The sequence below is a fragment of the Panthera leo genome, chromosome B4, assembly GCF_018350215.1.
Source record: "Panthera leo isolate Ple1 chromosome B4, P.leo_Ple1_pat1.1, whole genome shotgun sequence".
Classification (NCBI taxonomy): domain Eukaryota; kingdom Metazoa; phylum Chordata; class Mammalia; order Carnivora; family Felidae; genus Panthera; species Panthera leo.
In genome coordinates, this window is record NC_056685.1 from 76,379,710 (window position 1) to 76,406,026 (window position 26,317).

Below are 26,317 nucleotides of genomic sequence, written 5' to 3' on the forward strand. Positions count from 1 at the left end.
CAGGGACCCCCGCCCCAGGCCTTGCCATGGCTGCCCCTAGAAGGTGCTGGTTCACACAACCAACTCACCAGAAGGTAAAGAGAGCCACGACACCCAACGTCACCAGCAGCTGGATCAGTAGGATTGTATAGACCTAGGTTTGGGAGGGAGTTCCGGTCAGCTTGGGGAGCCCCCACTGGAGGCTAGGGAGGCTCAGGCCCCCAGTGAGGCTCAGCGAGTACCCCAGCTTCCCAGTGACTCTACTCTCCAGACCTACATCCTATACCCTCCCCTTTCTTTCACTAGAATGGACCCAGGACAAGGTGAAAGACAAGCAACTTTGCTCCAGAGCCCACCCCCACAGGACAAGGGGCCCCATGTATCTGGAGACAGGTTGAGACAATGAGTTTGGGTATAGCAGGGGGCAGTGGGGTGAAGCACTTCCCAGCAGGTGCTATCAGCTGGGGTCACTAGAGAAGGGGACACAGGGATGGCCTCTGTAGACAGAGGGCTGGGCCAGGGCCTTCTCAAGGGACACCCTGTCCTCCCCCCAGTCCCCCAGTCCTGGAGAGTTGGGAGGAGGTGGTTACCTTTCTGATGAAGACTCGGCGAACTTTCTGGTCATCCCAACTGAAGGTGGTGAAGAGCTCATGGTCTCCGGCGGGGAATCCGTTCTCATAGCTGGAGCTGCCTGTATGGACATGCGGAGGGCCATGAGGGCTCCCATGTATATAAATGCTGCCCCCAATGGCCACCTGTTCAGAGCTGACTTTTGTCAAACTGGCTCTCTGGACTGGGGAAGCTTTTTTCTCTAGTTCTGTTCTCAAACCTCCCACCCACCCCATCCCACCCTCAGATCTTTTTCCCCAGCTGCTTCTCCTGAGTCCTGAGAATACACTGTCATTTCCCTACCCCTTCCTTGCATGCTGACTGGGGCTCCCTGGGGGCCAATCCCTGCCATACAAATGTGACCCTTTTCTCTTGTGTCCCCCACTCTCCTCCCTAAACACGCTGGCTCCCTTTAGTGGCTAAGAATCAGAGAGAGACAGCCACTCTCCCAAGGCCACCTAGCACATCTCAGGGTCTAAGGTCCTACCCCTGCCTGCTCTGAGGCCCTTGGGGTGAGAACCAGGGACTAGTTGGATGGGAGAACCTTCTGGTGCTCCAGCTGGGAAGCAGGGCAGGGGGAAGACTGGAGGGGGAAGTAAAGCCGGGACAAGGGCAAGGAGTGGGGTATGGCTGGGGATGAAGTTTGGGGGCCTGGTCCCAGAACTGAGAAACCAGATATCAGGCCTGTGAAAGAGCATAGGATCCACAGTCAAACAGACCCACATGTGGCTCCCTCTTCTCAGACTGACTATCAGCCATCTTGGAGTGTCTTCTGTGATATGGGTCTGTGACACTCACCTCCTGGGGACAAAACTAGATGAAAGCAAAAGCCGATGGCTCTGTGCCTGGTGGGGACTATGCTGCCGTCTCCTTTGCACCCCTCATCTGGGCCATTCCTGAGGCCTCTGCTCTGTTCTCTTCCACTGTCCTTTTAATTCTTGCCATTTCTCCACGATCTTACCCTCCCTCCACAGCAAAAGCATCAGTCTTGGTCTTTCAAAGCTGACCCTGCATCAAGCTCTTTGATGGCTCCCCACTGCCTTTTACTCAAGTTCAAGTTCTTTAACAAAGCTTCCACAGCCTCCCCCGAGCTCTCAGCCCCAATGCACACTGTTCCCTCCTACTTTTCTCCAGCCTGACTATATTTTTTCGGCCACGTGCTTTCTTGCCTCTGCACATTGTATTCTTTCAGCCTGAACACTCATTTCCCCGCCTCTTCACCAGGCTAACTCATTGAGTCTTCAGGACTCAATGTGGATACCCCTTTGTCCAGGAAGTCTTCCCTGACTGCCACACGGATTAGGTAAGCTGCCTAGGCCTCTATCACTGCATCTCTTTCATTGTGTGGTAGTGTCTGTTTACTTGTCTATATAGTCAGGCCCGTGGGGGCAACAAGTCTTGCAAATCCATGCATCGCTAGAAATTTAGCATCACTGGTCACAGTGCTTGACACACACTTAGAAATGTTTGTCGCATGTTGACTAAAATGAGCTTCCTTCCTGCCCTGACAGTTCCCTGGAAAACACTATTTAAGGCAGCTAGCCCTGGCAACCTGGATATGGAAAATGAAGAAGGGGGAGAGAGGGGAACCCACTGCAAACCTGAGGCCTGGAGGCCCTCACCCTTTTGTCTTCCACTTTCATGTGCGGTCTACATCTCCTGCCAAAACCCAAATGGCCAGACCACTGAGCAGGCGATGAGGACAGAGAAAGTCCTGTGGGTGTCTGGGGCAGTGAGAAGGGCTCACACAAACACCAGACCTTCATTGGCTCTCCAGTAGCTCATGGTGTGGTAGGTCTGCTTGGCTCTGGGCCGAGAGGGTTTGTGATAAGGGGTGTGGACCATGGTGGCCACTCCCAGTGAGTAGAAGCTCTGTCTGAGGCATTGTTCCTGGGATTCCTTCTAGAATTCTGCTGGGGAGGGTGAGAGTATATAAGATGGGGGGGGGGGGTTGAGGGGCTGCTTAGGGAGGCTGCCGGGGCTGAGGAAGATTTGAGAAGGGGCCCTTCCTTAGCACGTGGGGAGCTGTATGTTCCCAGCCCCAAGGCAAAGCTCCCACAAGCTGCTCAATCTAACAGAGGGGCTCCCACGGGCTGTGATTTTTGGTCTACAGGGAGCTGGCATTCGCCTGGGTAAGTGTGCCTATGAATTATGCCTGGCCATGAGGGGCACTAAGGCTGGCATCCATATACCTTCCCCATGTCATGTCCTCCTGTCCCCAACAAAGGCCTGGAGAAGGGAAGAGAGGTAAGGAAAGTGAGGGTGAAGTGATCCTCAGACCCCTGGCCCCCAACATCCCTGGGGCCTTCAGGGGGAAGTTTTGAATCAGCCCATATGTAAACACGACACCTCCACTCACAGGGAGCCAGCCACAGCTTAATGCTGCCCTTTCCTGCGTCTACTCTGACCTCTCTCCACCCTTTTAATGTACCCCTTTGAGGAAAGCCTTTCTAGAATAGCCCCTGATCCACCCCCTCCCCCTATTTACTCTCTGTATTTGCCCTAGCTTGGTGACTTGGAAAGAATCCCCTCTTCCCCATCCAAGAGTACTATGACAGAAAATATCGTGTCTCTCCCTTTTCATGGAGTCCTCCTTGACCTACCCTTGGAATAGCCCTCCAAATCCCAAGCCTTTGACAACAGAGCCTCATATAACAACCATACAATGCATCTATTTATGGGCAACTTCCTCCTACCCAAGTTTTTCCTCTGGGCCTACCACTCCCCATGATGTTCCAGCCTCCAGGAGCTGAGAGACTTACTAGGATCCACATAGGCCCAGCTGGGATGGAGAGGCACAGCCGACGGGGCTGGGGGGAAGGCCCCTGCCTTCAACCCCTCTCCAGAGGTGGCCTCCTCATAGGAGGGCGGGGCCGAGGGCACTGCTGGAGTCTCCTTCTTCTCACCATTGGCCTGCTGCTGCCCCTCTGTCCCGGGGGCCTTGTTAGCCACGGAGATCTGTGGAATAGAGGCGAAGAGAGACAGTCACCAGAGAAAGGGTGCCTTCCAAGTCCTCCCCACCAGCCCCCAATATCTGGAACTTCCATGGGTACTTTCTCACCTGCACTAGGAAGGGTGGGGGTGCAGACAATAATTTCCCTATTTGACACGGGATATGGAATATTATTCAGCCTTAAGAAAGAAGGAGATCCTTCCATTTGCAACAAGGCTCAGGGAAATAAGCCAGACACAGAAAGACAAAAACTGCGTGATACCAGTTATATTGGGAATCGAAAATAGCCAAACTCATAGAAGCACAGAGTAGAATGGTGGTTGCCAGGGGTTGGGGGGTGGGGGAAATGGGAAGGTGTTGGTCAAAGGGCACAAAGTTTCCATTGTGCTAGATGAATAAGTTCTGGAGATCTAATGTACAGCATGGTGATTATAGTTAACAATACTGTATTGTATACTCGAAATCTGCTGAGAGGGTGGATCTTAAGTGTTCTCATCACACACAAAGAAAGGTAACTATGTGAAGTGATGTTAACTGACTTGATTGTGATCATTTCACAATATACATGTATATCAAAACATTCAGGTCCGTGTACCTTAAATATATACAATTACCATTTGTCAATTATACCCCAATAAAGATGGTGGCGGAGGAAGACTCTCCCCCCTCCCCTCCTTTTTTTTTTATAGATGGGAGAACTGAGCTCCAGGAGGGTCAGGGCTGGCCAGAGGCACACACTGAAGCTGGAATAAAAACTGAGGAAGGAGAGGGGAAAAAAACTGAGTGACTCGGTCGGTTAAGCGTCCGGCTCGTGATTTTGGCTCACGTCATGATCTCACAAATCGTGATATCAAGCTCTGTGTTGGGCTCAGGTGCCAAGCCTGCTTGGGATTCTCCCTCTCCCTCTTTCTCTTTCTCTCTCTCTGCCTTCCTGCATGCACATGCATGCCCTCTCTCTCTCTCAAAATAAATAAACTTTAAAAAAAAGTTTAAAAAATAACTGAGGAAGGAGAAATTCTTAGGAGGGGCCACCATGGGGCTGTCCCTGGGGCAGAGAAGGGGTGTGTATAGTTCCACTGTCTCCCCGGGGTTCAGGGAAAGGCCTGGCACAGAGTAGGCCCTCAAGAATATTATTGAATGAAAGATTCTTTCATTTAATCTCCCTGCTACCTTGGTGGTTATATTTTGACCCCTGTTTTTTTTTTTTTAATGTTTATTTATTTTTGAAAGAGAGAGAGAGAGCAGGGGTGGAGCAGAGAGAGAGGGGGGAGGAGAGAGGATCTGAAGTGGGCTCTGTGCTGACAGCAGAGAACCCAATGAGGGACTTGAACTCACAAACCATGAAATCATGACCTAAGTTGAAGTTGGATGCCCAACCGACTGAGCCACCCAGGCACCCCTGATCCCTCTTTTAAAATGAGGGAACTGAGGCTCAGAGAGGAAGGATGACTTGTCCAAGGTCACAGAGCCACACATAACCCATTGGACTGAAGAGCCCAGGCCCCATCCACTGGGACTGGCCTCCTTCTGTTGGGCTGGAGATGACACTAGGAAGGTGGGGATGGGCGAGCAGGGAAATAGAGAGGGGTGAGGGGAGATATGAGGAAGAAAGGGGACCATAGAGTGGGGAAAGGGCAAGAGGTCCCTGGTGAAGGGTCCTGTTTTGGCCTCATCCTGTTGTGAACCTCAGCCTCTCTCCCAAACCAGAACAGAATCGCAGACCTTCACTGTTGGAAGGGATCTCAGAAGGTATCTAGCTCAGCCCTTTCCTTCATTTGACAGATGAGGAAACTGAGGCCCAGAGGGAATTGTGCCATGGCAGGTTGAAAACTCAAGCCCATTTACACTCAGCTCTGCCCCAGGCCCCAGAGGGTCCACTTAAGCTTTAGGGGAGAGGATGTGAGCTGGAAGGGCCTGAGTGCTGCCACCAGGGAAGGGAAGACTGTGGGGGAGGGGGTGTATGAAAACTGACCCGGCAACAAAAAGACTAAGCCTCAGAAAATGAATGGGATTTAGTTCTGGCTTCAGAAAGAATGTGTTAAACCCGAAGGGCCCGCAGAGGAAGGCCGCTGAGTTCATTCTTTGCAGGTTGCGTCCAGCTGAGGCAGCCCAGAGGGAAGCGAGCACCAGAACATCTCTGTCTCCACTCAGCCCTAAGGACCGGTGAACTGGAAAGTTCTTTTCCATCCTCAGAAAGCCTGTGAGCCAGCTGGGGTGAGAGGCAGAGGAGGCAGGGGCAATGTGCTACATTCATTGAGGACAGGAGGCGATGTCAGCAAAGTGACTGGGGTGGGGGTGGGGGGGTGGAATCAGCAGTAGGTGTGGGGAGGGGGCTTTTCATTTTCACCACAGTGAACACCCCCCAGGCCTCCTTAGGGAAGGGCCTTGAGGAGCCTAGGCCTGTGAGAATGGGGCCCTGGTTCACCTGCTGCCCTCCCACTCCCCAACCTCCTTCCTCATCCAGACCAGAAGGCTCACATCCAGGAAAACCCATTTCAGCCCACCAGAACCAAGGTCCTTTGAAACCAGACCCAGGAAAAGAATTATCACCTCTGACTTCAGCCCTGTCACGAATGGGCCCTCCTCCCAACCCCCACCCTGCCGATCAGCCCCAGAGGCTCCTGGGCCCCGCCCCCCATACACACACACACACACACACACACACACACACACACCCTCCTTCCCAAGTGAGGTCTGCCCAATGGCAGGAGGTGGTATCACCAGTGACATCATTTTGAGGTCTCAGGAGCTTAAAAACAGAGAGGAGGGTCTGAGAGCCCAGGGAAGGATGCCATTGGCTCTGAGGCTCATCTTGGAGAAAGGAAGGGGGAATGTAGGGGAGGCTCCTCTTCTGTTTTCTCTGCCCAATCCTTGGCACCCCCAAAACAGAGGGCCAGAGGACCCTCCCCCTTTGCCCCAGGCCCTGATTGTTGTATAATTCCACAGGCTGTTGATGTTATGTAACCACATTAGGCCAGCCAAGTCTCTGTCCCAGCCCTTCCCCTCCATTTCAGGCCTAAAACTAGAAAAAAAGAGACGACGTTTTATCTGGTTCCATCTAGTCCCATGTCGAGCCAAAACAAAAACAAAAATTAAAGCATCCTGATGCAGGGTTGCCATAGTAATCCCCTCCCCCACAAAAGCATGTGTCCAGATGTGGAATGAGTTGGCTGGGGGGGTGGGGGGTGGGGGTTTCTGTGGAGGTGGGAAAGATGAGCATAATGTGGTTGGGGCAGGATAGGCACCACTCCTTGGGGCTCACCCACGTGCCCCCCTCTAGTCCCCCCACCACACCCTGGACACCCAGGTTGATTCCTTAAGGGAAACTGGGTACCTGTGAAGGGTCCTGAGATGCCAAAGCCCCTGGGGTGAGAGGGCCTGTTGGGCAGGAAGAGGCCCTGACCTATCACTTGAAATGCGCCTTTTGGTCCTCTGACTGCAACAAGGACCACAGAGGACCTTCGCACAAGCGCCGGGGAAGGATGCTTATAGTGGTCCAGAGAGTTTGCTCGGGATGACGGGGAGCGGGGAGCTGAAGGATGAAGGATGATGGTGCAGGTGGGGGAGATGCCGGTACCTTTCCTTGTGTCATGGTGCCGTCTCTCCGGGAAGGGGTCCCTGAGGCAGGGGCGGCCGCTTGGGTCACCGCAGCCTGCCTGCGTCTCTTCCTTCCTCCGCGTGGGTTCTAGCAACATCCACTGCAGCCGGGCCAGGCGGACCGGAATGTACCATTCAGGCGCAGGAGGAGGAGGGGGCCCGGGGGCGGGCCGGGAGGCTGCTGCGGAGGCCGCTGCGGATTTACAAGCCCGTGGGGAGGAGGAGGCGCGCCGCCCCCTCCCCCGTCCCCTCCACCCTGAACCCTCATCCCGGGACTAGGGAGCGCGTGCTGCAGAGCCACCCAAGTGGATGGGTCCGCAGGGCGGGAGGAGGCGCGGGGACTCCGTGACACCCGACCAGCTGATGCTGCCTGCCTGTAACTGGAGCTGGGTGTCAGGGCCCTATCTCTCCACCATCTCTGCCGCTGACAGGTTCTGTTCAAGCCTCAGCCTCCCCCTTCCCTGCCTCTGGATGCGTCCCAGATTTGTCTCCATTTCCACCTCCCCTCTCATCTGTTTCATCATCCACGGCAGAGTGGGGAAAGTCTCCCACGGCTGGCTCATCTACCCTCCCTGGCTTCTAATAGGGCCCCTGGGCCCTCAGTTCCTATGGGCCTTTGGCAAGCCATATAGGCACCTCTCCTTTGCCTCCATTTTCCCACCTGTGAAATGGGAGCAATGGGCCCCTCCCTACCTTGTCGCAGAGGCCTGGTGTGGGAGGATGCAGGTGCTGGTGTTTTTGTTTTTGTTTTTGTTTTTGTTTTTTAGCCCTGCTGGACCATCTAACCAGGCCTTTCTGGAGAGGCTTCTAGCTCTGTCTCAAAGCGTCTCCAACTCCCATCCCCATTCCCAAGCTGCTGCTTCCTTTCTGCCTCCACTCCTGCCTCCATCACCCCTGCCCCCTTCCAGAGCCTGTTCCCTCCCCTCTCCCAGACTTGTCCTTGGGAATTGGCCATCGCCAGGCCCAGTTTTCCAAAGCTGCTGCAGTGTTGCTATGGAGTTTGCAATCTCACGAGCTGGGCTGGATTCCCAACTTGATCACCCTCTGGCCTTGTGACTTTGGCAAGGCCTTGATCTCTGTGAGCTGCAGCATCTCCTATGGAAAGAAAGAGCTCTGTCCATCCTAGACTGACTGTGAGGCACACAGGTTATGGCGGTGGAAGCGCACTGAAGACCACAAAGTGCAGCCAGCATGTGAGTCATTATTAGCTGAGGAATTAGTGTCTTGGGCCGCTCCAGGGTGAGGACTCTGAGATCTGCCTAAAAGGATCTGAACTTCGTAGGATAAGATGAGAAACCAAGTCCCAATGCAGGGATGGCCCCTTACCATCTGCTTCTCTGTCATCTCTCAGCTAGACCCACCTAATGACGGTGAGAGAGCAGGGCGCTTGGTGTGCAGCTAGATTATTGAGTTGTGACTCCAACTCTGTTCGCCCTTTGTATCCCGCCCCCTAGCTACCAACTGCCTACATGCTTGCTTAAGCCGGGGTGTCCCTGTCTAGAGGCTCTCTCAGCCCTCCCTGTCCTTCCCAGCCCTTCTCCTGACCCCTTCCTCCTGCAAACTGTTGGCATAGTTCCCCCCACCCCCACTGCTGCCCAAGGTCTGCCTGGCCTGCACGCCACCACCGTTCCCTCCCCACCCCCCCCCCCCCCACCCCCCAATCTGTGTTCTGGAGCAGTTTTCTCCTCCTGCGTGACATCTCTAGTGGCCACCTCCTCCAGGAAGCCTCCCTGGCCCCTGGTCTGGGATTGATGCTTTTTTCTGTAGTTTCCTAGCACCCGTCACATGACACTGTGGAGTTTCTTTGTCTCCCTGGTAGATTCTAAGAGAACCTGTCTAGCAGTTTCCACGTTGGCAGGGCTGAGAACTGTGGCAGGCATGTGGAATGTACTCGATAAATCCTAGCTGTGACTATTACCCAGACATATGGTGTTACACAGAGCCTGAATTTATGTAGGCCTCAGCATTTTCATGTATTTGCGAATCTCAGTTGCTCCTTCTCTCCCTGTTTACTCCACTCCTGCCACACAGGCCTCTTGGCTGTTCCTTGACAGGCTAAGTATACTGTTAGCTCAGGGCCCTTGCACTTGCTACATCCTCTGCCTGGAATGTCTACAGATTGCTGTATGGGTCACTCCCTCACTCATTTCATGGCTCTGCTCACACATCACCTTCTTGGGAAGGTCTTCCTGATCCTATATAAGTAGGAATGCCACCAATGTACCACCACCCAGTTCATCGGGCAGTCTCTTTCCTGCCCCAGCTTTATTTTATTTCCTTGGCAATTGTGACCTCTGACACATATCTTGTGTTTAGACTTTTGGTCCCTCTTTCTCTTCTAAGCTCTCAGCGTCAGCTGTTAGTATTAGCCTCAAGGATTCCATAAATGTTGTTTAATGAAATAATTTCCACCCTCACAAGGCAGCTCAGTTCCACTGTTATTCCTTCATCACGTGTGTCGTGCCTAGCTCTATGTGACACACTGTGGTAGAAGCTTTGGTGGTTCAAAGGGGACTCAGACATGCAGCCTTTCTTCGACGGGAAAAGGTCCATTCAGAGCTCACCCCTGCGCACTGCCAGGGCGGGAAGCAGGCTTGGGCAGGATCGCTAGAGAAAGGGGTGCCTGAGGGGAGCCAGGCACAGTGAGAGGTTCCCCAGGGAGCCGGGAGCTTGTTGGGGTCACATCTCTGACTCTCTAGCCCAGAGAATGGACTTTATTCTGTTAGCATCAGAAGTGGGGGCGGGGGGAAGTTCCAAGGGTTTTCAAGCAGGGGAATAGGTTCGAAATCATGCTTCAGAAAGACCAAACTGCTGTAGTGATATTTGTCGTTAAAGCATCTCTTGAACGAGAGGGGAAGAAGGGTCAGCCTGTGAGGAACGGTGGGGAGGGCCTGAAGGAGGGCAACGCTGATAAGAATGCAGACTCTGAGTTCTTGTGGCGGCCTGGAGTCCAGACTGCAGAGCGGTCTGCCTGGGCTCAAATCCCGGCACTGGGCAAGATGCTTTGCTTCTCTGTGCCTCTGTTTCCTCACTGAGTATTAGTAAAGCACTCAGAGCAGAGCCAGGCATATAGCAAGTGCCCCATGCATGTTTGCTAATTTAAAAATAAGACAAATGATCCAGGGGCAGAAAAGATGGAGAGAGGCAGACAGCTTGGGGCAGGATTGACAGGACTTGGGAAGAGGCTGAAGACAGAAGGATTTGCAGGCTGAGACCCTGGGAGAATGGTGCCATTAGTAAGAGGGAGGAAGGGGCTGATGTGTTTGGTGGTGGTGGTGGGGGGGGGGGGTCAGGTTGAGTTTGTGGTGCTCCTGGAATATCTAGGTAGAGATGTCTCCTAGGCAGTTAGCTAGAGGCTCCTGGTGCCCAGAAGAGATGTCTAGGCAGTGCCTTCCTTACATAGCTCAGGGGGCACCTTGCATTGTATTTTAGGCGAATGTCATGCCCTTTCCCACCCTGGAGCCCAGCTCTGGGGCCTCATCAAGTCGAGCAGTGCGGCAGCTGGGACTGGGCTGGATTCGGAGGTTTGGGGCTCCTTGGTCGTTAGCACGTGGACAGTGGCTGAATCATGGAATACATGACGACATCCTGCAGAGTGAGGCCCAGGAGGGAAGAGGGGGGAGAAGAGGCCCAGAACAGCACCTGGAGGGGGGTGGAGAGTCAGAAGAAAGTTCTTCCCTCTCTCCCAGAACCCCCTCACTGTCTTCAATGACCAGGCCGAGGTAAGAGGGACAGACTGAGAGACCACCAGTCCATGTGGCCGGGGCCGCTCTTCAGAGCAGGGGACGGTGTGGGCCCCCACGTTTCCTTTCCCCTCCTTTCAGGCCAACGCAAACGAGGCAGCCCATCCCCATCCTTGTTCTGCTCCGCTTCTCAGCCAGCTCTCTTTGCAGCAAGCGCCTGGGAGGTGGGACTGGGGCGGGGGGCGGAGGTGTGGACAGAAGCGAGGTTTCTCTTTCTACAGCCATAGAAGCAAGAGGCCAAAGAGGGTGAGTGACAAACCCAAAGTTACATGACATGTTGGGGGTCAAGCTGAGATGAGAAGAGTGGATGTGACCCCATCTCCAGGACCATCAGGCCAAGAGTGTTTCAGTGACAGCACTTGGTCGGGGTGTGGTGGGGGGAGCTGGGGGTTCTCCGGCTCCCTAGATGGGCAAAAGCAGAGCTTTCCGGGTACCTCTTCCCAGATCCTTACCCATAACTGCCCCCCCCCAACCTGCAACAGCCCCTGTCCCCCAAGGATGAAGAGAGAACCTGCACATTTGAAGTCAGTAAGAGGGAAGGGCCGAGGCAGTGGCTAGAGCTCCGGTCCTCACAGCAAGCAGGTTTCTCAGGGTGGGCTATGAGATGTGGAGGTCCAGGTGAGCTCAGGCATACCAATGTGCCCTCCTGGCTTTACCTGGGCTTCAGCAGTGGCTGCCTTCCTACAAATTGTCCTCCTGGTCCCTGGCCCCCTGCCCCTCTCACTGCTGTCCTTACAGTCCCCTCCAGCAGCCCTGCCACAAAGAACCTGACCTCCCGGACTGGCCAGCCACAGCCTGGTGACACAACTTCTCTATGCTAGGGTTTCCATTCCTACCTCCTCACCCCCTCCCCTGTGACAAGAGGCCTCCCCAGATGTGTCTCCACAGCACAGGGACATGAAGCCTCTTCCCAGCTGCAGGGACTGCTTACAGGTGTGAAACCACATTCCAGTCCCCCTCTCTCCTCCCCACCCCCCAACTTCTGGGCGTTTGCTGGGAGCTGGGGCAGGGGGAGCCAAGTGCAGGAGCTGCGGTTTCCAGGCTCTTCACACCCAGCCCCATCTGCTCTGTTGCTCTTAGCAATGTCCAGACCCTTGATAAGTCATTTCTGTCCCCTGGGTCTTACTGTTGGGGCTGGCCCTCCCTGATTCCTAGCATGGCCACGGGTTCTGTTGAGACCACACATTGTGCTATGGGATTTTTATATGTGCACGTCTGCTTCTCTACCAGATGGGAAGATCCTTAAAGGTTGGACTCGATCGGGACGCCTGGGTGGCTCAGTCGGTTAAGCATCCAACTTCAGCTCAGGTCACAATCTCATGGTCTGTGAGTTTGAGCCCCGCATCGGGCTCTATGCTGACAGCTCAGAGCCTAGAGCCTGCTTCAGATTCTGTCTCCCTCTCTCTCCTCCCTCCCTTGTTCATGCTCCATCTCCCTCTCTCTCTCAAAAAATAAATAAACATTAAAAAAAAAAAAAAAAGTAAGACTATCCTTCCAGCCCCCACTCCTCTTCCACTGGGTAGAGCTCACTGATAAAGAATACAGGTAGGTTTTGGATTAGGTCTATCTGGGTGCAAATTTTGATCTTACCACTTAGGCAAGTCATTAAACCTCTCCAAGCTTAGTTTTTTCATCTGTAAAATGGATATTCATTCATTAATTCACTCATTCAACCAATATTCACCGAGGGCCTGCTACATCTCAGGCAATCACGCAGATACAGCATCTAACACAAAAGACACAAATCCCTGCCCTGTGGGCCTTGCTTTTTAGTGGGGAACCTTAGTGCCTGTCTCAAAGAGTGATTGGGAGGACTCGATGAGCTAATTAGGATCAAGCTTCGCACAGGGCCTGATGTGATAGGCCTGACAGGTTAGAGCTGTTGTGAACATCCATTCAGGGCCACTTATCAAGAGCTTACTGTGTGCCAGCTCCATGCTAGGTGCTGAGGAGACAAAGATGTGGAACAGCCATCCACACCCTCGGGGAACTCAGTTTAATGCCCCTAATGTGTGTTGAATGGGCACTACCCTCGTCATTGTTCAGAAGCTTATAACAAGCACCAGTCTGTAGTGCGTGCTACCAAGAGCCATAAAATTCTAGTCAGGTGTGACACGACAGGTGTTTATCCCCTGGTACCCTACGGACTAAGTCACACATGATTGATGTGCTTTCAGGAGGTTCAGAAAAAGGAGCGGTTATATTTGGTTGGGGGACAGAAAAGATCTGGAGGAGGTGGCTTTTGAACAGCATCTGAAAGAAAAGAGTAGGATTCCACAGACAGAGAGTGGTGGCAGAGATAGGAAGGGAGGCCCCTCAAGGGACGAGAAGGGCACAAAAATAAGTGCTTGGAGGAAGGAAAACAGGAGGCGCCAATTGTGTGCCTAATCCCAAGATGACCTAGCCCAGGGTGAGGGTGGAGATTGGTCTAGGGAAGGCAGCTGAATTCACAAGCACAGGAGACAACTCTCCAAGAGGTGGGTTGGAGAGACCCCTTTCCTAGCCCTCTACCCTCGAGCAAGACTACACCAGGCTCAGAATGCCACCATTAGAAGTTCATTTCCTTGAGCAAGCGTCAGCTTCCAGGAGGTCCCTCACAGAAACAAACCACGAAAGTGAAACTCCCTGAGTGGTGCGACACGTTGTAGATACTTCGCACGCACCACGTCCCTTCCCTTTCTCCTAAGCGGAAAGCTCCGTTTCATGAGCCAGGAACCTTGTAAATATTTCAGTGGCGTCTGTGTGGTTGAGGCTGTGAAGGCTGTTCTCTGCAGCACTCGTGACAGTGAGGTCTGGGAGATGTCTCAGGCCCGTTACAAGTGTTTGATCAGCCTCATGTTAAAAAAAAAAAAAAAAAAAAAATTTTCCCGGAACTGTTGACAGTCACTGGCGTGAGACAGATTTGCACTTTTTCTGGAAAGAGGCCAGAACATGAACCAGCAGAGTGTTGCATCTCACAAAAGAGACCATGGCCAAGGCCTGACAACCAGGCATGAGCTCCTCCACCCCCAACACAGCCCCAAGCCATCAACTGGGCCGGGCAAGGGCTCTGTCACACTAGGGGTCCAGGAAGGAAGCCCAGGAAAGAAAACAAGAGAAAGTGGCTGTGCCTCTACCGCCAGGACTGGAGCTAGAATTGAGGACAAGTTGACCGGGCCTGTTGCCTTTGAATTCTTCTTCTTCTTCTTCCTTTTTTTTTTTTTTTTAAAGAAATATTTTGTTGTGATAAGAACATTTACCATGAGATATACCCTTTTATATTTTTAAGTGTGCAATCCAATATTGTTAACTACAAGCACGATGCTGTACAGCAGATCTCTAGGACTTATTCATCCTGCATAGCTGAAACTTTATACTAATTAAACAAAAACTCTCCATTTCCTCCTCCTCCCCCCGCCCCTGGAAACCACCATTCAACTCTCTGCTTCTATGAGTTTGTCTCCTTGAGATACCTCAGGAAAGTGGAATCATACAGCGTTTCTCTCCTTTCGTGACTGGCTTATTTTACTTATAATGTCCTCAAGTTTCATCCATGTTATCCCAAAGGCAGGGTTTCCCTCTTTTTTAAGGTTGAATAATATTCCATTGTGTGTACACTATACTTCTTTATCCATCCCTCCAACTGGTTTGTATGTTGATTTTGTATCCCATAACTTTACTGAATTCATTTATTCTGATGGGGTTTTCTGGAATCTTTGGGGGGTTTTCTACCTATGAAGTCATATCATCTGCAAGCTGATATTTTTACTTCTTCCTTTCCAATGTGGATGCCTTTTATTCTTTTTTCTTGCTAATTGTTCTGGCTGGAACTTCCAGTACCGTGTTGAATAGAAGTGGCGAGAGAGAAAGTAGCTTTAGAGGAAAAGCTCTCGGTTTTTCAACATTCAGTATGCTATTAGTGACAAAATTTTCACATATTGCCTTTATTATGTTGAGGTAATTTCCTTCTATCCCTGGTTCGTTGAGTTTTATCATGAAAAGATGCTGAATTTTGTCAAATGCATCTACTGAGATGCTAATGTGATTTTTAAAAAATCTTTCATTCTGTTCGTGGATGTATCTCATTAATTGATTTCTGTTTGTTGAACCATCTTTGCATCCAGGGATAAATCCTCCTTGGACATGGTGTGTGATCCTTTACATGTGTTGAATTCGGTTTGCTAGTATTTTGTTAAGGACTTTGGCATCTATGTTCATCAGGATATAAACACCTAGTAGTTTTCTTTTCTTGTGATAGCATCGTCTGGCTTTGATATCAGAATACTGCGGGTGTGATAAAATGAATTTGGAAGTGTTCCCTTCTTTCAATTTTTGGGAAGATTTTGACAAGGATTGGAGTGAATTCTTGAAAAGCTTGGTAGAATTCACCACTGAAGCCATATAGTCCTGGGCTTTTCTTCGATGGGTGGTTTTTGATTACTGATTCATTCTCCTTACTAGTTACAGTCTCTTCAGATTTTCTATTTCTTCATGATTCAGTCTTGGAAAGTTGTGCGTTTCTAGGAATTTATCCATTCCTTCTAAGCCATCCAATTTTTTTTGGCACTAGGGGACTTTAAATTCTGACGTGTTCACAACCAGGTTGGGCTCAAGTGGATAAAGCACATAACCTATCAAGAAACAGGGAGAGGAGAGGAAGGAAGAGTATGACCCGGACTGGACAGTGTGAACTCTCAAGGTGTGTCCCCTGCCACCTGTGGACTTTGTGATTTTATACATTGGGAAATGGAAGTCAGGGAGCAGAGTAGCTTGGCTGGAAGAAGAAGGAATAGCAGGACTCTGTTGAACCCTAAGGCATCCAGCCCAGTTGGAGCCTTGCAGGCTCCAGCTTGCCTCAGTCATCCATTCCACAACATGTAGAGAGCCCCTACTGGCTAGAAGACACTGAGGCAGGCCTTATGGTGATAGCAAGATGCAGAAGCCACCCTCAAGATGCTGGAGAGGAGAGAAAACAAGCCCGTGGTTAAACTCAGGACCCTCAGGGCTGTATAGTAAGAACCATAACAGAGGACAGTGACACAGAGGGAGGCCTGGGAATCCTTCAAGGGAGTTGGCATTTAAACCGGTCTTTGAACACCAAGCACGATTTTCAAAATCTATACAGATTTCCTTTTCCGGTTACATAATTAAAGTGTGTTCATAGTTTAAAAAATTTTAAGCAAATGTGGTAAAATGGGAAGAAAAAAATAGTTATCTACTTCCATAACCTGGAGAAAAATCATGGCTAAAATATTGGTGTGTTTTCTTCTGGCCTGCCTTCTTTTTTCCCTTGATTTTGTCCCTACATCTTGAAGGTAGCATTTTGGCAGACGCAGCTGGAGGAAGGAATGGAAAGGCATGTGACAAGGAGGAGACCACAGAATAAGGGCACGGTGTCTCTGAGCTCTCTCTGTGCCCACATTGGGGTTGTCAGAGCCCCGACCAAGGGGGCTCCCTTCCCCCCCACCCCTTAGCCCTTAGCTCTCTGATTGGTTAATGGGCCACACCCAAGGCGCAGCCTCAGCCCATTTTCCTGCCTGGCCCCCCATGGGGGCTGTGTTCTGGGCAGGAACATGAGGCTGCGGTTACCCTTCTTCCTGGCACAGTAGACACAGCCTGTTTCTTGGGTGATGGAGTTGAGTTTCCAGCTCCAAAATTGGCCAGGGCCGACCAAATCCCAAACTGATCATCTGGATGTGTGCTGTCCAATGGAGTAGCCACTAGCCGTGGGTAGCTGCCAAGCACTTAATATGTGAAGAGTCAAAACTGAGATATACTGTAAGTGTAAAACACACACTGCCTTTCCAAGCGTGAAAATCTAATGTAATATATCTTATTCACATTTTTTATATTGACTCCAGGTTGAAGTGATAATATTTGGGGTATGTTGGGTTACATAAGATATATTATTAAAATTGGTTCTCCTTGTGGGGCGCCTGGGTGGCTCAGTCTGTTGAGCATCCGACGTTGCCTCAGGTCACGATGACTTTGCCTCAGGTCATGATCTCACGGCTTGCGGGTTCGAGCCCCGTGTCGGGATCTGTGCTGACCGCTTGCTCAGAGCCAGGAGCCTGCTTCAGATTCTATGTCTCCTCTCTTTGCCCCTCCCCCATTCACACTCTGTCTCACTCTGTCTCTCAAAAAGAAATAAATGCAAACAATTTTTTTTAATTAGTTCTACTTGTTCTTTTCGCTTTTTTTCATGTGGATATGAAAACAAGTTAAATTACTTAGATGACACACACGTGTCTCACAGATTTCTTTCTTTTTTTTTTAATTTTTTTTTTAACATTTATTTATTTTTGGGACAGAGAGAGACAGAGCATGAACGGGGGAGGGGCAGAGAGAGAGGGAGACACAGAACCGGAAGCAGGCTCCAGGCTCCGAGTCATCAGCCCAGAGCCCGACATGGGGCTTGAACTCACGGACTCACAGACCGTGAGATCGTGACCTGAGCTGAAGTCGGACGCTTAACCGACTGAGCCACCCAGGCGCCCCTCACAGATTTCTTTCTGTTCAACTATGCTGGTCTAGACTGAACCGTTCTATCTTCCCCACTCTTTTAAAGGAAAGCCCACAAGAAGGTATAGGGAAGGGAGACTCACAGAGGGATTGTGACCCACCCAGACTAGGCCAGAGATGGGGAGCTAAGCCCCACAGGCCTCCCCTGGGGAGAGGGAGTGAGGAGCAGGTATTTTCTCTTTCACCCTCGAATTTCTCTGTTCCTGTGTCTGCCTCCCTAGCATACTGTGAGCTTCCTGAGATAAATAAAACCTTGTTTTATCCACCCTTATATCCTCAGTGCCAGGCACAGTGCCTGCCGTGGAGTAAGTGCCGAATCAATGAATGAGGTGAGGGAGGGGTGTCTCAGTGGGTTGAGCATCCGGCTCAGGTCATGATCTCACACTTCACGAGTTCGAGCCCTGCCATAGGGCCCTGCTGACAGCTCAGAGCCTGGAGCCTGCTTCGAATTCTGTGTCTCCCTCTCTCTCTGCCCCTCCCCGACTCACACACTGTCTCTCTGTCTCTTTCTCTCAAAAATAAACATTAACAATTTTTTAAAAAATGAATGAGGTGAGGGAGAGGATGGGGAGAAGATTCAAATAGCAGAAAACTATGCCGACAGGGTGCCGGCCTGCCGGGGTGGCTACAAGCACTCAGAATATTTGGAGATTTTAATCCTCAAATCCTTTAGATTGTAATCTCCAGAGAGCCAGGAGGCCAAACTCTTATCGCTTCTCGGTAGCTCGAAGACAATTGGGAACAGGCCATGAGGACACCTCGATGTCATTGTGTGCGGCCTCCTGCCTCTTTCCCCCTCTCTGAGAAGATTCTTCCCATTCCTGCAGTCAGCCTGCTGGCTCGGCCGGTCCTCCCCCTGGGCACACACACCTGGGTGAGGGCCCATCAGGCCTTGCCACACTCAGTGCAAGACAGGAAGGGCTGCGAGTACAAGGAGGAAATGTTCAGCTGCTCCTGCCTGGCACACCTCTGCCCCCACCTCAAGCCAGGGCTCCGCCCTTGCCCAAAATTCATGGGTCAGAGACTCTCAGGAGTGCTCTTCTCACGCACCTCAACTCTTGAGGTGGGGTACCCCTGGCAGGTTCCCACAGCCCCCGCCCTCTTCTGCCTGGCAGCGGGCGAGGTAGGGATGCAGGAGGGTCGGGGAACGCCTGTGAATGCAGAAAGGACCCCAGAGGGGCTCAGGTGGATGGATGATTAGCACTGCATGTTGGGCCTATAGTAGAACTTAATTAAGCACCAGGGCTCTGGAGCTGGAATGTCTGAGCTCAGACCTCAGATTCTCCACTTGCTGTTTGTGACCTGGAACAAGTTAACTAACCTCTTCAGACCTTCGCATCCTTACCTCTAAAATGGGCACAATGCAGGTTCCCTGCCCTATGGTGGCTCAGAGGTTCAATGACTGAGAACAAATCAAGGACCTAAAACTGTGCCTGGCACATGGCAGACATTCAGCGTTAGAAATAGTCTAGGGGCGCCTGGGTGCCTCAGTTAAGTGTCCGACTCTTGGTTTCTGCTCGGGTCAGGTTTCACGGTTCGTGAGATGGAACCCCACATCGGGCTCTAAGCTGACAGTGCGAAGCCTGCTTGGGATTTTCTCTTTCTCCTTCTTTCTCTGGTCCTCCCCTCATTTGTTTTTTCCTTGTAGTTTTTATTATGGAAGATTTCAAACATACAAAAGTGGAAAGAATAATATAGCAAACTCCTATGTACTCATTACCCCACTTCAATGATTATCAACTCATGGCCCACTGAGTTTCATCTGCAGGCCTACCCTACCCCGGGGTTCTTTTGAAGCAAATCTCAGATATTACATCATTTCATCTGTAAATATTTCAGTACACATCTCTAAGAGATAAGGACTTAAAAAATAGTCCTATAGAATTAACAGCAATGTGTTAATATCAAATATCTGTTCGAATTCTCCAATGGTCTCATTTCTAAAGTAATTTGTTTAAATTGGGATCCAGATACAGTCTCTATAATGCACATGATTGGTGTTGCTTAAGCGTTTTTTAAACTACCATTACCTCCTTTTCTCTTTCCCCCCACCTAGCAATTTATTTGTTGAAGAAACAAGGTCATTTGTCTTGTAGAGTTTCCCACAGCCTGGAGTTTGGTTGCATCTCTCTCTATATGTAGAAGCTTGATGTGATTCAGGTTCAACATCTGGGAAGATTACTCCCTGGGTGTGTTCTTCTATCAAGAGAGATACATCGTAAGTAGCTGTTGATAATCAATGCTTGGATCCATTATTTCATTAGGGGTTGCAAAATGGTGATATTCTGTCATTCTTCCTGCATCTGACAGCTGAAACACCTTTACTAACAGAAACCTCCCTCTCTTCACTACATGGTTAACCTGGGTGAACTTTTACGAGCCACACAGGAAAAACATATCAGTGCTTGATTCCTTTCCTTTTATTTACAGTTTTCACAATAAGGAGTTACTTTCTTAGCATCTCCAAAGGTGATTAATTTTTTTTAATCATAAACTCATGGATTTAAGTATATTTGGAGGGTTTCAACCCATTGTCATTATAGCTAGTATATATTTTTAAATTGTTTTCTGGCTTAAGTGTATTTAATGAGGGTAATAAAAATATGGGACAACACAGAAGAGCCAAGGGAACTCTGACTTTGGAGTCAAACAGCTCAGGGTGGAATCTTGGCTTCACCGTTGACAATCTTGGTGACCTCAGTCAAGTTACTTTATTTCTCTCTCCTTCTGTTTCGTCATGCCCCAAATTGAGAAGTGGTTCACAGTAACTAACATTTATGAAGTGCTTCCCATCTTGCAAGCATTGTGCTAAGTGCTTCAAAGACACGATGCCATTTCATCTGCAAATGAGCTCCGTGAGGTAGGAGCTATTTTTGTCATCCCCATTTCAGAGATGTGGAAGAAACTGAAGCAGAGTGGTTGAGCAGTTTATCAGGCTTTACACACCTAGAAAGTGGTGGAGCAGGGACTGAACCCCCGGGGCAGTCTGGCTCCAAAGCTCACTGTCATCTAGTGGTTATTGTGAAGATGTGAGATGATGATGGTGATCATTCATTATATGCCAGATACTTGGCCTGCCTCCAAAGCCCACGCTCTTAGTTGGTACCCTATTTTCACAGTGCTGGCCTGTATTTGCATAATTAGCGAGAATTATCGGTGGTTGTGGAAGTAGCCACCATTAGAATGAGGGATGGGGCGAGGAGCTGACCAGAAAAAAAGGCAGGCCCTGGCAAGTGGAAGAGCCTGGGCAGGGCTCAGAGTTCAAGCAGAGCTGTCTGGCCCTTGGCCCTTCCCCTCCAAAATGGAGGATGGTCACATGGCTAATCTCCTATTGCAGCTGTGGTCTCTCCCTCCCTGGGCTCCCCTCCCCCGCTGAGATGCAGCTCTCTTCTCTAAGAACGCAGCTCTTCTTGGCGAGTTCTATTTCTACTGTCATTTGGCTCTCATCCTAATTGCCTTGTTAATCAGTAAGGGCAGGAAAGTTCCCTCACTTTCCCAAAGACTTCCCTTGGGTATTCTTTGAGGACAGGCCGGGACCTCCCAGGGTGGTGGGGAGTGCAGAGATCCTGGGTCAGCTGGGACAGGGGAGCTATTGATAATCACACTAAGAGTAGTGATGTTAGCTATCCTTTCCTGAGCACCTGGCGTGTGCCAGGCCGGGGTCAGGCTCTGTGTTATCTCTGTGCATCCTCACAGTGCCCCAAAGAGGTGGGTCTTGTTATTGTCTCTATTTTGCAGATGAGCAAACCGACGCGGGAGAGGTTAAGGAACTTTGCCCGAGGTCACTCAGCCGGTAGGTGGCAGAGCCAACAATCTAACCCAGACTGCCTGACTCCACATCAGGCATAGGGAGACAGGGAAGCAGGTGAGGCTGGAATTCTCCCAGTAGCAAAGGAGGGGGGCATTCCCGGCAGGAAGAACGGTTTGTGCAAAGGTGTGTAGGCGTGGAAGGGTGGTGACTAACTCTGGCCAGGGTGAAGGGTGTGTAAGGAGGAGTGGCAACACGCGGAGCTGGGGTTTGGGGGGTGCTGGGTAGAAGAACCTCAGCTTTCTGGACAAGGCCCCGGAACTTTGCTCTCGAAAGGTTGGGGGGCCAGGGGAGGCATGGAGCAAGAGGGCTGATGCCTAATAATTTGGGTTCATGTGATGATCTGTGGTTTACAAGGAGCTTCCAGAGGTACATTATCAGATGGAAGCTTCATGTCAATCCTGGAAGTTAGCCCATTTTACAGATTAACAAACAGACTCAGAATGGTTATGATATGTGCTCAGGCCACAAGGCAATTAGCAGCTGACCCCAAGCCCAGTGCTCTAGCCACCATAAGACATTGCTCCTAAACTCAGTACATAATGAAAGAAAGAGGCAGAGGCATCCTTCAGCTCCTGAGTCCTCCAGCCCTGCTCCTGCTCAGCCTCGTTGGGGAGTGTAAAATGAAGATCGACTGGGTTGATGCCTAGGTCCCAGGCATTGCTGTTTACTAAGACTACAGCAGTAAGTAATAAGAACCAATTCACTGAGTTCCAACTATGTGCTAGGTTAGCTAGGTTAGGAGAAATCTAGACAGAGATCAATACCCCCCAGGGACTCTGATAACTAATATTCTGACCTGAGGGTCCCCACAAAGGAGTAGGAGGTGCCCCAGATCTGCCTGAAGAGTTAGAAAGGGCCTCAGTGGGAGAGAATTACTGGATTGCTGGCTGAGGCCCCAACTATGCTTTGACCTTGACCGAGGCAGGCCCTGCTGGGATCCTGCTTTGCTGAGTGAGGGGACTGCACCAGAGAAGGAGCTTTTACATCAGAAGTCTTGGGGAACATCTCAAGCTGACTCAGAAGGTACAGGGAAGGGACTCTGGTTGGGGTATTTTAATGAGCTCCATGAGACACTCTGAAATAGAAATAACTAGATTATCAAGGTCCCTTCCAAATCCAGTTCAGCAAGTTCAGTACCCCACACGTTTATTGAGCACCCATGATGCCAGGCGATATTCCGCAGGTTTGGGGTACATTAGCGAACAAAACCGGGTAAGGGTGATGAGGGGTGCCAGTCTGAGGAGAAGTTACAGCATTTGGAAGCACGAGCAAGGGCCAGCGGCACTGAGAAGGTGGCTTGAAGGAGGCAAGGTGTAGCTGGGTGGACATCTGGGGGAAGGGCATTCTGAAGACTCAACAGCTAGAGCAAAGGCCTTGCCACGGAAGCATGCACGAACGGTAGCCAGTATGTCTGGCCCAGGGGGTGGGGGCAAGAGTTGGGGCTGCGTCGGGGAAGAGGGCAGCCATGGTTTGCTGCTCCGACATGCTAAAACACATTCAGCACTGCCTGAGTATATTAATCCTGATCTTGACCCTGAACCTATCCCTGCCCTGACCTCTCCCCCACTGAACTTTAATTTAAGGGACCTACCCATCCCATAAATGCCACAACTGCTAAATCAGAAACAATGTCATGTACCTAGGTATGCGTTTGGTATTTTACCTCCTCAGAACCCTGAGTGTCTTCAACCTCGCCTAGTCTTCTGTCCCACCCGGGTACCTGCCCTTCCTTTCCTGACTCCTTCAAGGGGCCCCAGGTCTTTGTGGCCTGGAGGTAGGGGAGCAGAGTAGCTGGAGAGTTGTGGCCAGTGTCATCCTCATTGTCCCAAGGAAGCAGTGGCTTAAGAGATAGCATCCAGGACAGAAAGGACCCCTGTGAGTAACCTTTCCTGGGAATACACATTTACTGAGCACCAGCTCCTAGCTCCAGACTGAGAATCTCCAGGTGAATAAGACTGTCCGAGCCCTCTGGGGGCCCAGCCTGGGGTGGGTGGGAGGGGTGACGCTGGGTAGGGGAGACAAACACACAGAAAACCCCAATTCACGTACAGCGGAATCCAGTGGCTGGCATTGTGAGAGGGAGGAAAGATGGGCGACCCCCAAGGTTGCAGAGTTCAGTTAGCCGTTATCTACCAACTGGGGGACACTGTGCAAATCTGTTAACTTCTCCTCCCAGGGCTTGGAAAGCACGGAGCTCTATCCAAATTTTTATATCATTTATTTAGTTTTTAAATACTTACTCATTTTTGAGAGAGAGAGAGAGCGTGAGCAGGGGTGGGGAAGAGAGAGAGGGAGACGGAGGATCCAAAGTGGACTCTGCGCTGACTGGCGGTCAGCGCAGAGTCCGCCGCGGGGCTCGAACTCACAGACCATGAGATCATGACACGAGCCGAAGTCAGACACTTAACTGACTGAGCCACCCAAGCACCCTGAGCTCTATCCATATCCATATTTTTAAATGCATGCACTTCAGTTTCCTTGCATGTAAATGGAAGTTATAATAATATTGTTGAATGAGGGCACCCAGAGCCAGCCTCCGCCCACTTCCAAGTTCACTCTCCTGTCCTTAGCCTCTGGCCCTCCCCTCAGCAGCACCTGCACGTCCCCCTACTGTGGTGTCCAGTGCACCACCAGGTGATATCTGATGAAAGGAAGATCATACCAGCTATTGGATATGACTTTGACTGCAAAGGGCAGCACACAGCTGATGCAATGGTCACTAAAATGTTCTACAAATATTAAGTTGTAATGGCCACAATGGACATCATTGCAGTGGCCGATCAATGGCTAGGGCAGCCAACTTTAGCAAATAAAAATCCAGGTCACCCAGTTAAATTTGAATATCAGATGAACAACTTTTTTTCTTTAGTCTACGCATGTCCCACACAATATTTGGGACTGCAGGGGAGGCAGAATTTTACCTCTTGCCTCGTAGGATTGTTTGGCTGGGCCTGAGAATGAAACTGACATAAGACAGATGAGCGGGAGAAAAGCACACACATTTGTGTTAAGTTTTACAAGACACAGGAACCCTCATAAGGGAATGAAGACCTGAAGAAATGGTGAAACCACATGCTCTCGTACTGGGTTGAACAAAGAGAAGCAAATGTGGAAAAGTGACCAAACCAAAATATCGGAAGCTAAGGACTAAGTAAGCTAAGTTAACTAACTTATTTTAGCGAGGTCTGTTTGCACAGAAGTCTCTTGGCTTTGGCTCACGTTTAGAGAATGTTTCTTTTTTTCCCTGGTACAGGGAGGGCATCTGTCACACAGGAGTTATTGCCTCCTGTTTCCAGGAAGAAAAGGCAGATGAGGCTGCTCTTCTTACATCTGCTGTTTTTCAAGTGCCTTTAGCTCAAAATAATCTTCATGTCAAAGTGGCATCTTTTGGAGTGGCATATTCTGCCATGCTTCAGGACGTATTTATACAAAAATATTATTTGTAGGGGTGCCTGGGTGGCTCAGTCGGTTGAGCAACTAACTTCAGCTCAGGTCATGATCTCACAGTCCATGAGTTCGAGCCCCGCGTCGGGCTCTGTGCTGACAGCTCAGAGCCTGGAGCCTGCTTCAGATTCTGTGTCTCCCTCTCTCTCTGCCCCTCCCCTGCTCATGCTCTGTCTCTCTCTGTCTCAAAAATAAATAAAAATATTTAAAAAAAATTTTTAAATATATTTAAAAAATATTACTTGTTTATCTGAAATTCGAGTGTAACCGTGCATCCTGGTTTTTATCTGGAAACCTTATTGATGACAGTTTATTGGCTGGCGGGGGATGACCAGGATGTGGGGCTAGGAATCAGCTCTGCAGAGGCTGTCTAGAACTGAATCAAATGTGAGGATGTGTGTCAAGACTCCCACTGGGGATGGTTGCTGCATGATGGCCTTATGCCATTATCTGTCAGTGAATCCCTCAGACTCAGGCCTGCTTGGGGTTCCCAGGCAGTCTCTCTTCCCCCCAGGTCTGGGTGTCCCGTCCTTCTGTCGCCTACCTGGATGCTGCCCTGGGTGAGCTCCCTGGCTCACCGAGGATGTAATGAATGGTAACATTAATACACTTATTGTGTGCTCACTGAGGGCCAGGCGCCATGCTGGTGCTCTAGGGATGTGAGCTCACAAAGCCCAGCTCTCTCTTCATTGCACCATGCTATGGCCTGTTCAAAAGACTTGAGCGTCCAGGATGGTGAGGGAAGGAGCAGGAGTAGGCATGGAGTATCCCAAAGTGGCCTCCCACTGTGTCCCAGGCACTGTGTTAGAATTCATTGAGTTGTCACAAAAATCTTGTGAAATTCTGTGGCTCAATCCACAGAAGTGTCCCACTTCTGCTCAGATCATGATCTCACAGTTTGTGAGTTCAAGCCCCGCATCAGGCTGTCTGCTGTCAGCACAGAGCCCACTTCAGATCCTCTGTCTCTTTCTCTCTCTGCCCTTCCCCAGCTTGCGCTCTGTCTCTCAAAAATAAATAAACACTGAAAAATAAATCTTGTGAAGTTCATACTCTAGGACACCCTAAAAGCTAAGTACCTTGCCCAAGTTCACAGAGTTTAAGTAGTGGAGCAGGGATTTGAACCCAGGTCTGCCTCACCTCAAAGGCTAAATAATTTTGCCCTCCTTTGTGCGTGTGCATTGTGGAATGACGTGTGTGCATGCTCGTGCATGGTCACTTCTAACCTTCAGAGGAGGGTTTTCCAGTTCTCTACAGGCCTTCCTCTCTTGGGATGGATTCAGGGCCTTAGAGATGGGCACACTCCAGTGGTGCTCACCCACGGCTGGCCTTCTCGGGGGCTGGTGCCATCTGCCCACTGACCCCCGATCGGCAGCTTCTCTTGGGCCTTGCCTTCCATGCTAGTATCTCTAGCAATGGCAAACAGTTGGTTCCCAGGCTTTTGGGCCTTGGGCAGAGGAGATGGGGGCATGGATGGTGAGAGGGGGCAGGGTTGGCACTGAAGAGGCTGACTCACACCACGGATACCTCCATCTCCAGCTCTCACTCACTCTCTCATGCACGCACTTTCTCTGTAATCCCTGGAACCAAACAGTATTGTAGCTGGGAGACTTTAGGAACCATCTAGTCTTACCTCCTCATTCTATAGTGAGAGGAACGGAAGCCCAGAAGGCAGAAATGAAT

General features: G+C 50.5%; 1 protein-coding gene and 1 long non-coding RNA gene across 3 annotated transcripts in view; one reads left to right on the top strand and one right to left on the bottom strand.

The window, feature by feature from the left end:
* FAIM2 (Fas apoptotic inhibitory molecule 2) overlaps positions 1 to 7,226 on the bottom strand; it is a 30,303-nt gene extending 23,077 nt beyond the window's left edge. The window contains exons 1-4 of one of the 2 annotated variants that reach the window (XM_042946464.1): positions 7,119 to 7,226; positions 3,351 to 3,546; positions 570 to 670; positions 69 to 133 (exon numbers count right to left, since the gene is read on the bottom strand). In XM_042946464.1, coding sequence (XP_042802398.1) covers positions 69 to 133; positions 570 to 670; positions 3,351 to 3,546; positions 7,119 to 7,133 — 377 coding nt within the window. In that variant the 5' untranslated portion in view covers positions 7,134 to 7,226. Of the gene's footprint in view, positions 1 to 68; positions 134 to 569; positions 671 to 2,348; positions 2,453 to 3,350; positions 3,547 to 7,118 lie in introns of those variants that run through there. The other variant, XM_042946465.1, reaches the window with a different exon arrangement.
* Positions 2,574 to 12,200, top strand: LOC122224531. Its single transcript, XR_006204835.1, has 4 exons — positions 2,574 to 2,720; positions 5,630 to 5,755; positions 10,571 to 11,814; positions 12,112 to 12,200. It is a non-coding gene; the product is annotated as an uncharacterized LOC122224531 (long non-coding RNA).
* Positions 12,201 to 26,317: the final 14,117 nt, after the last annotated feature.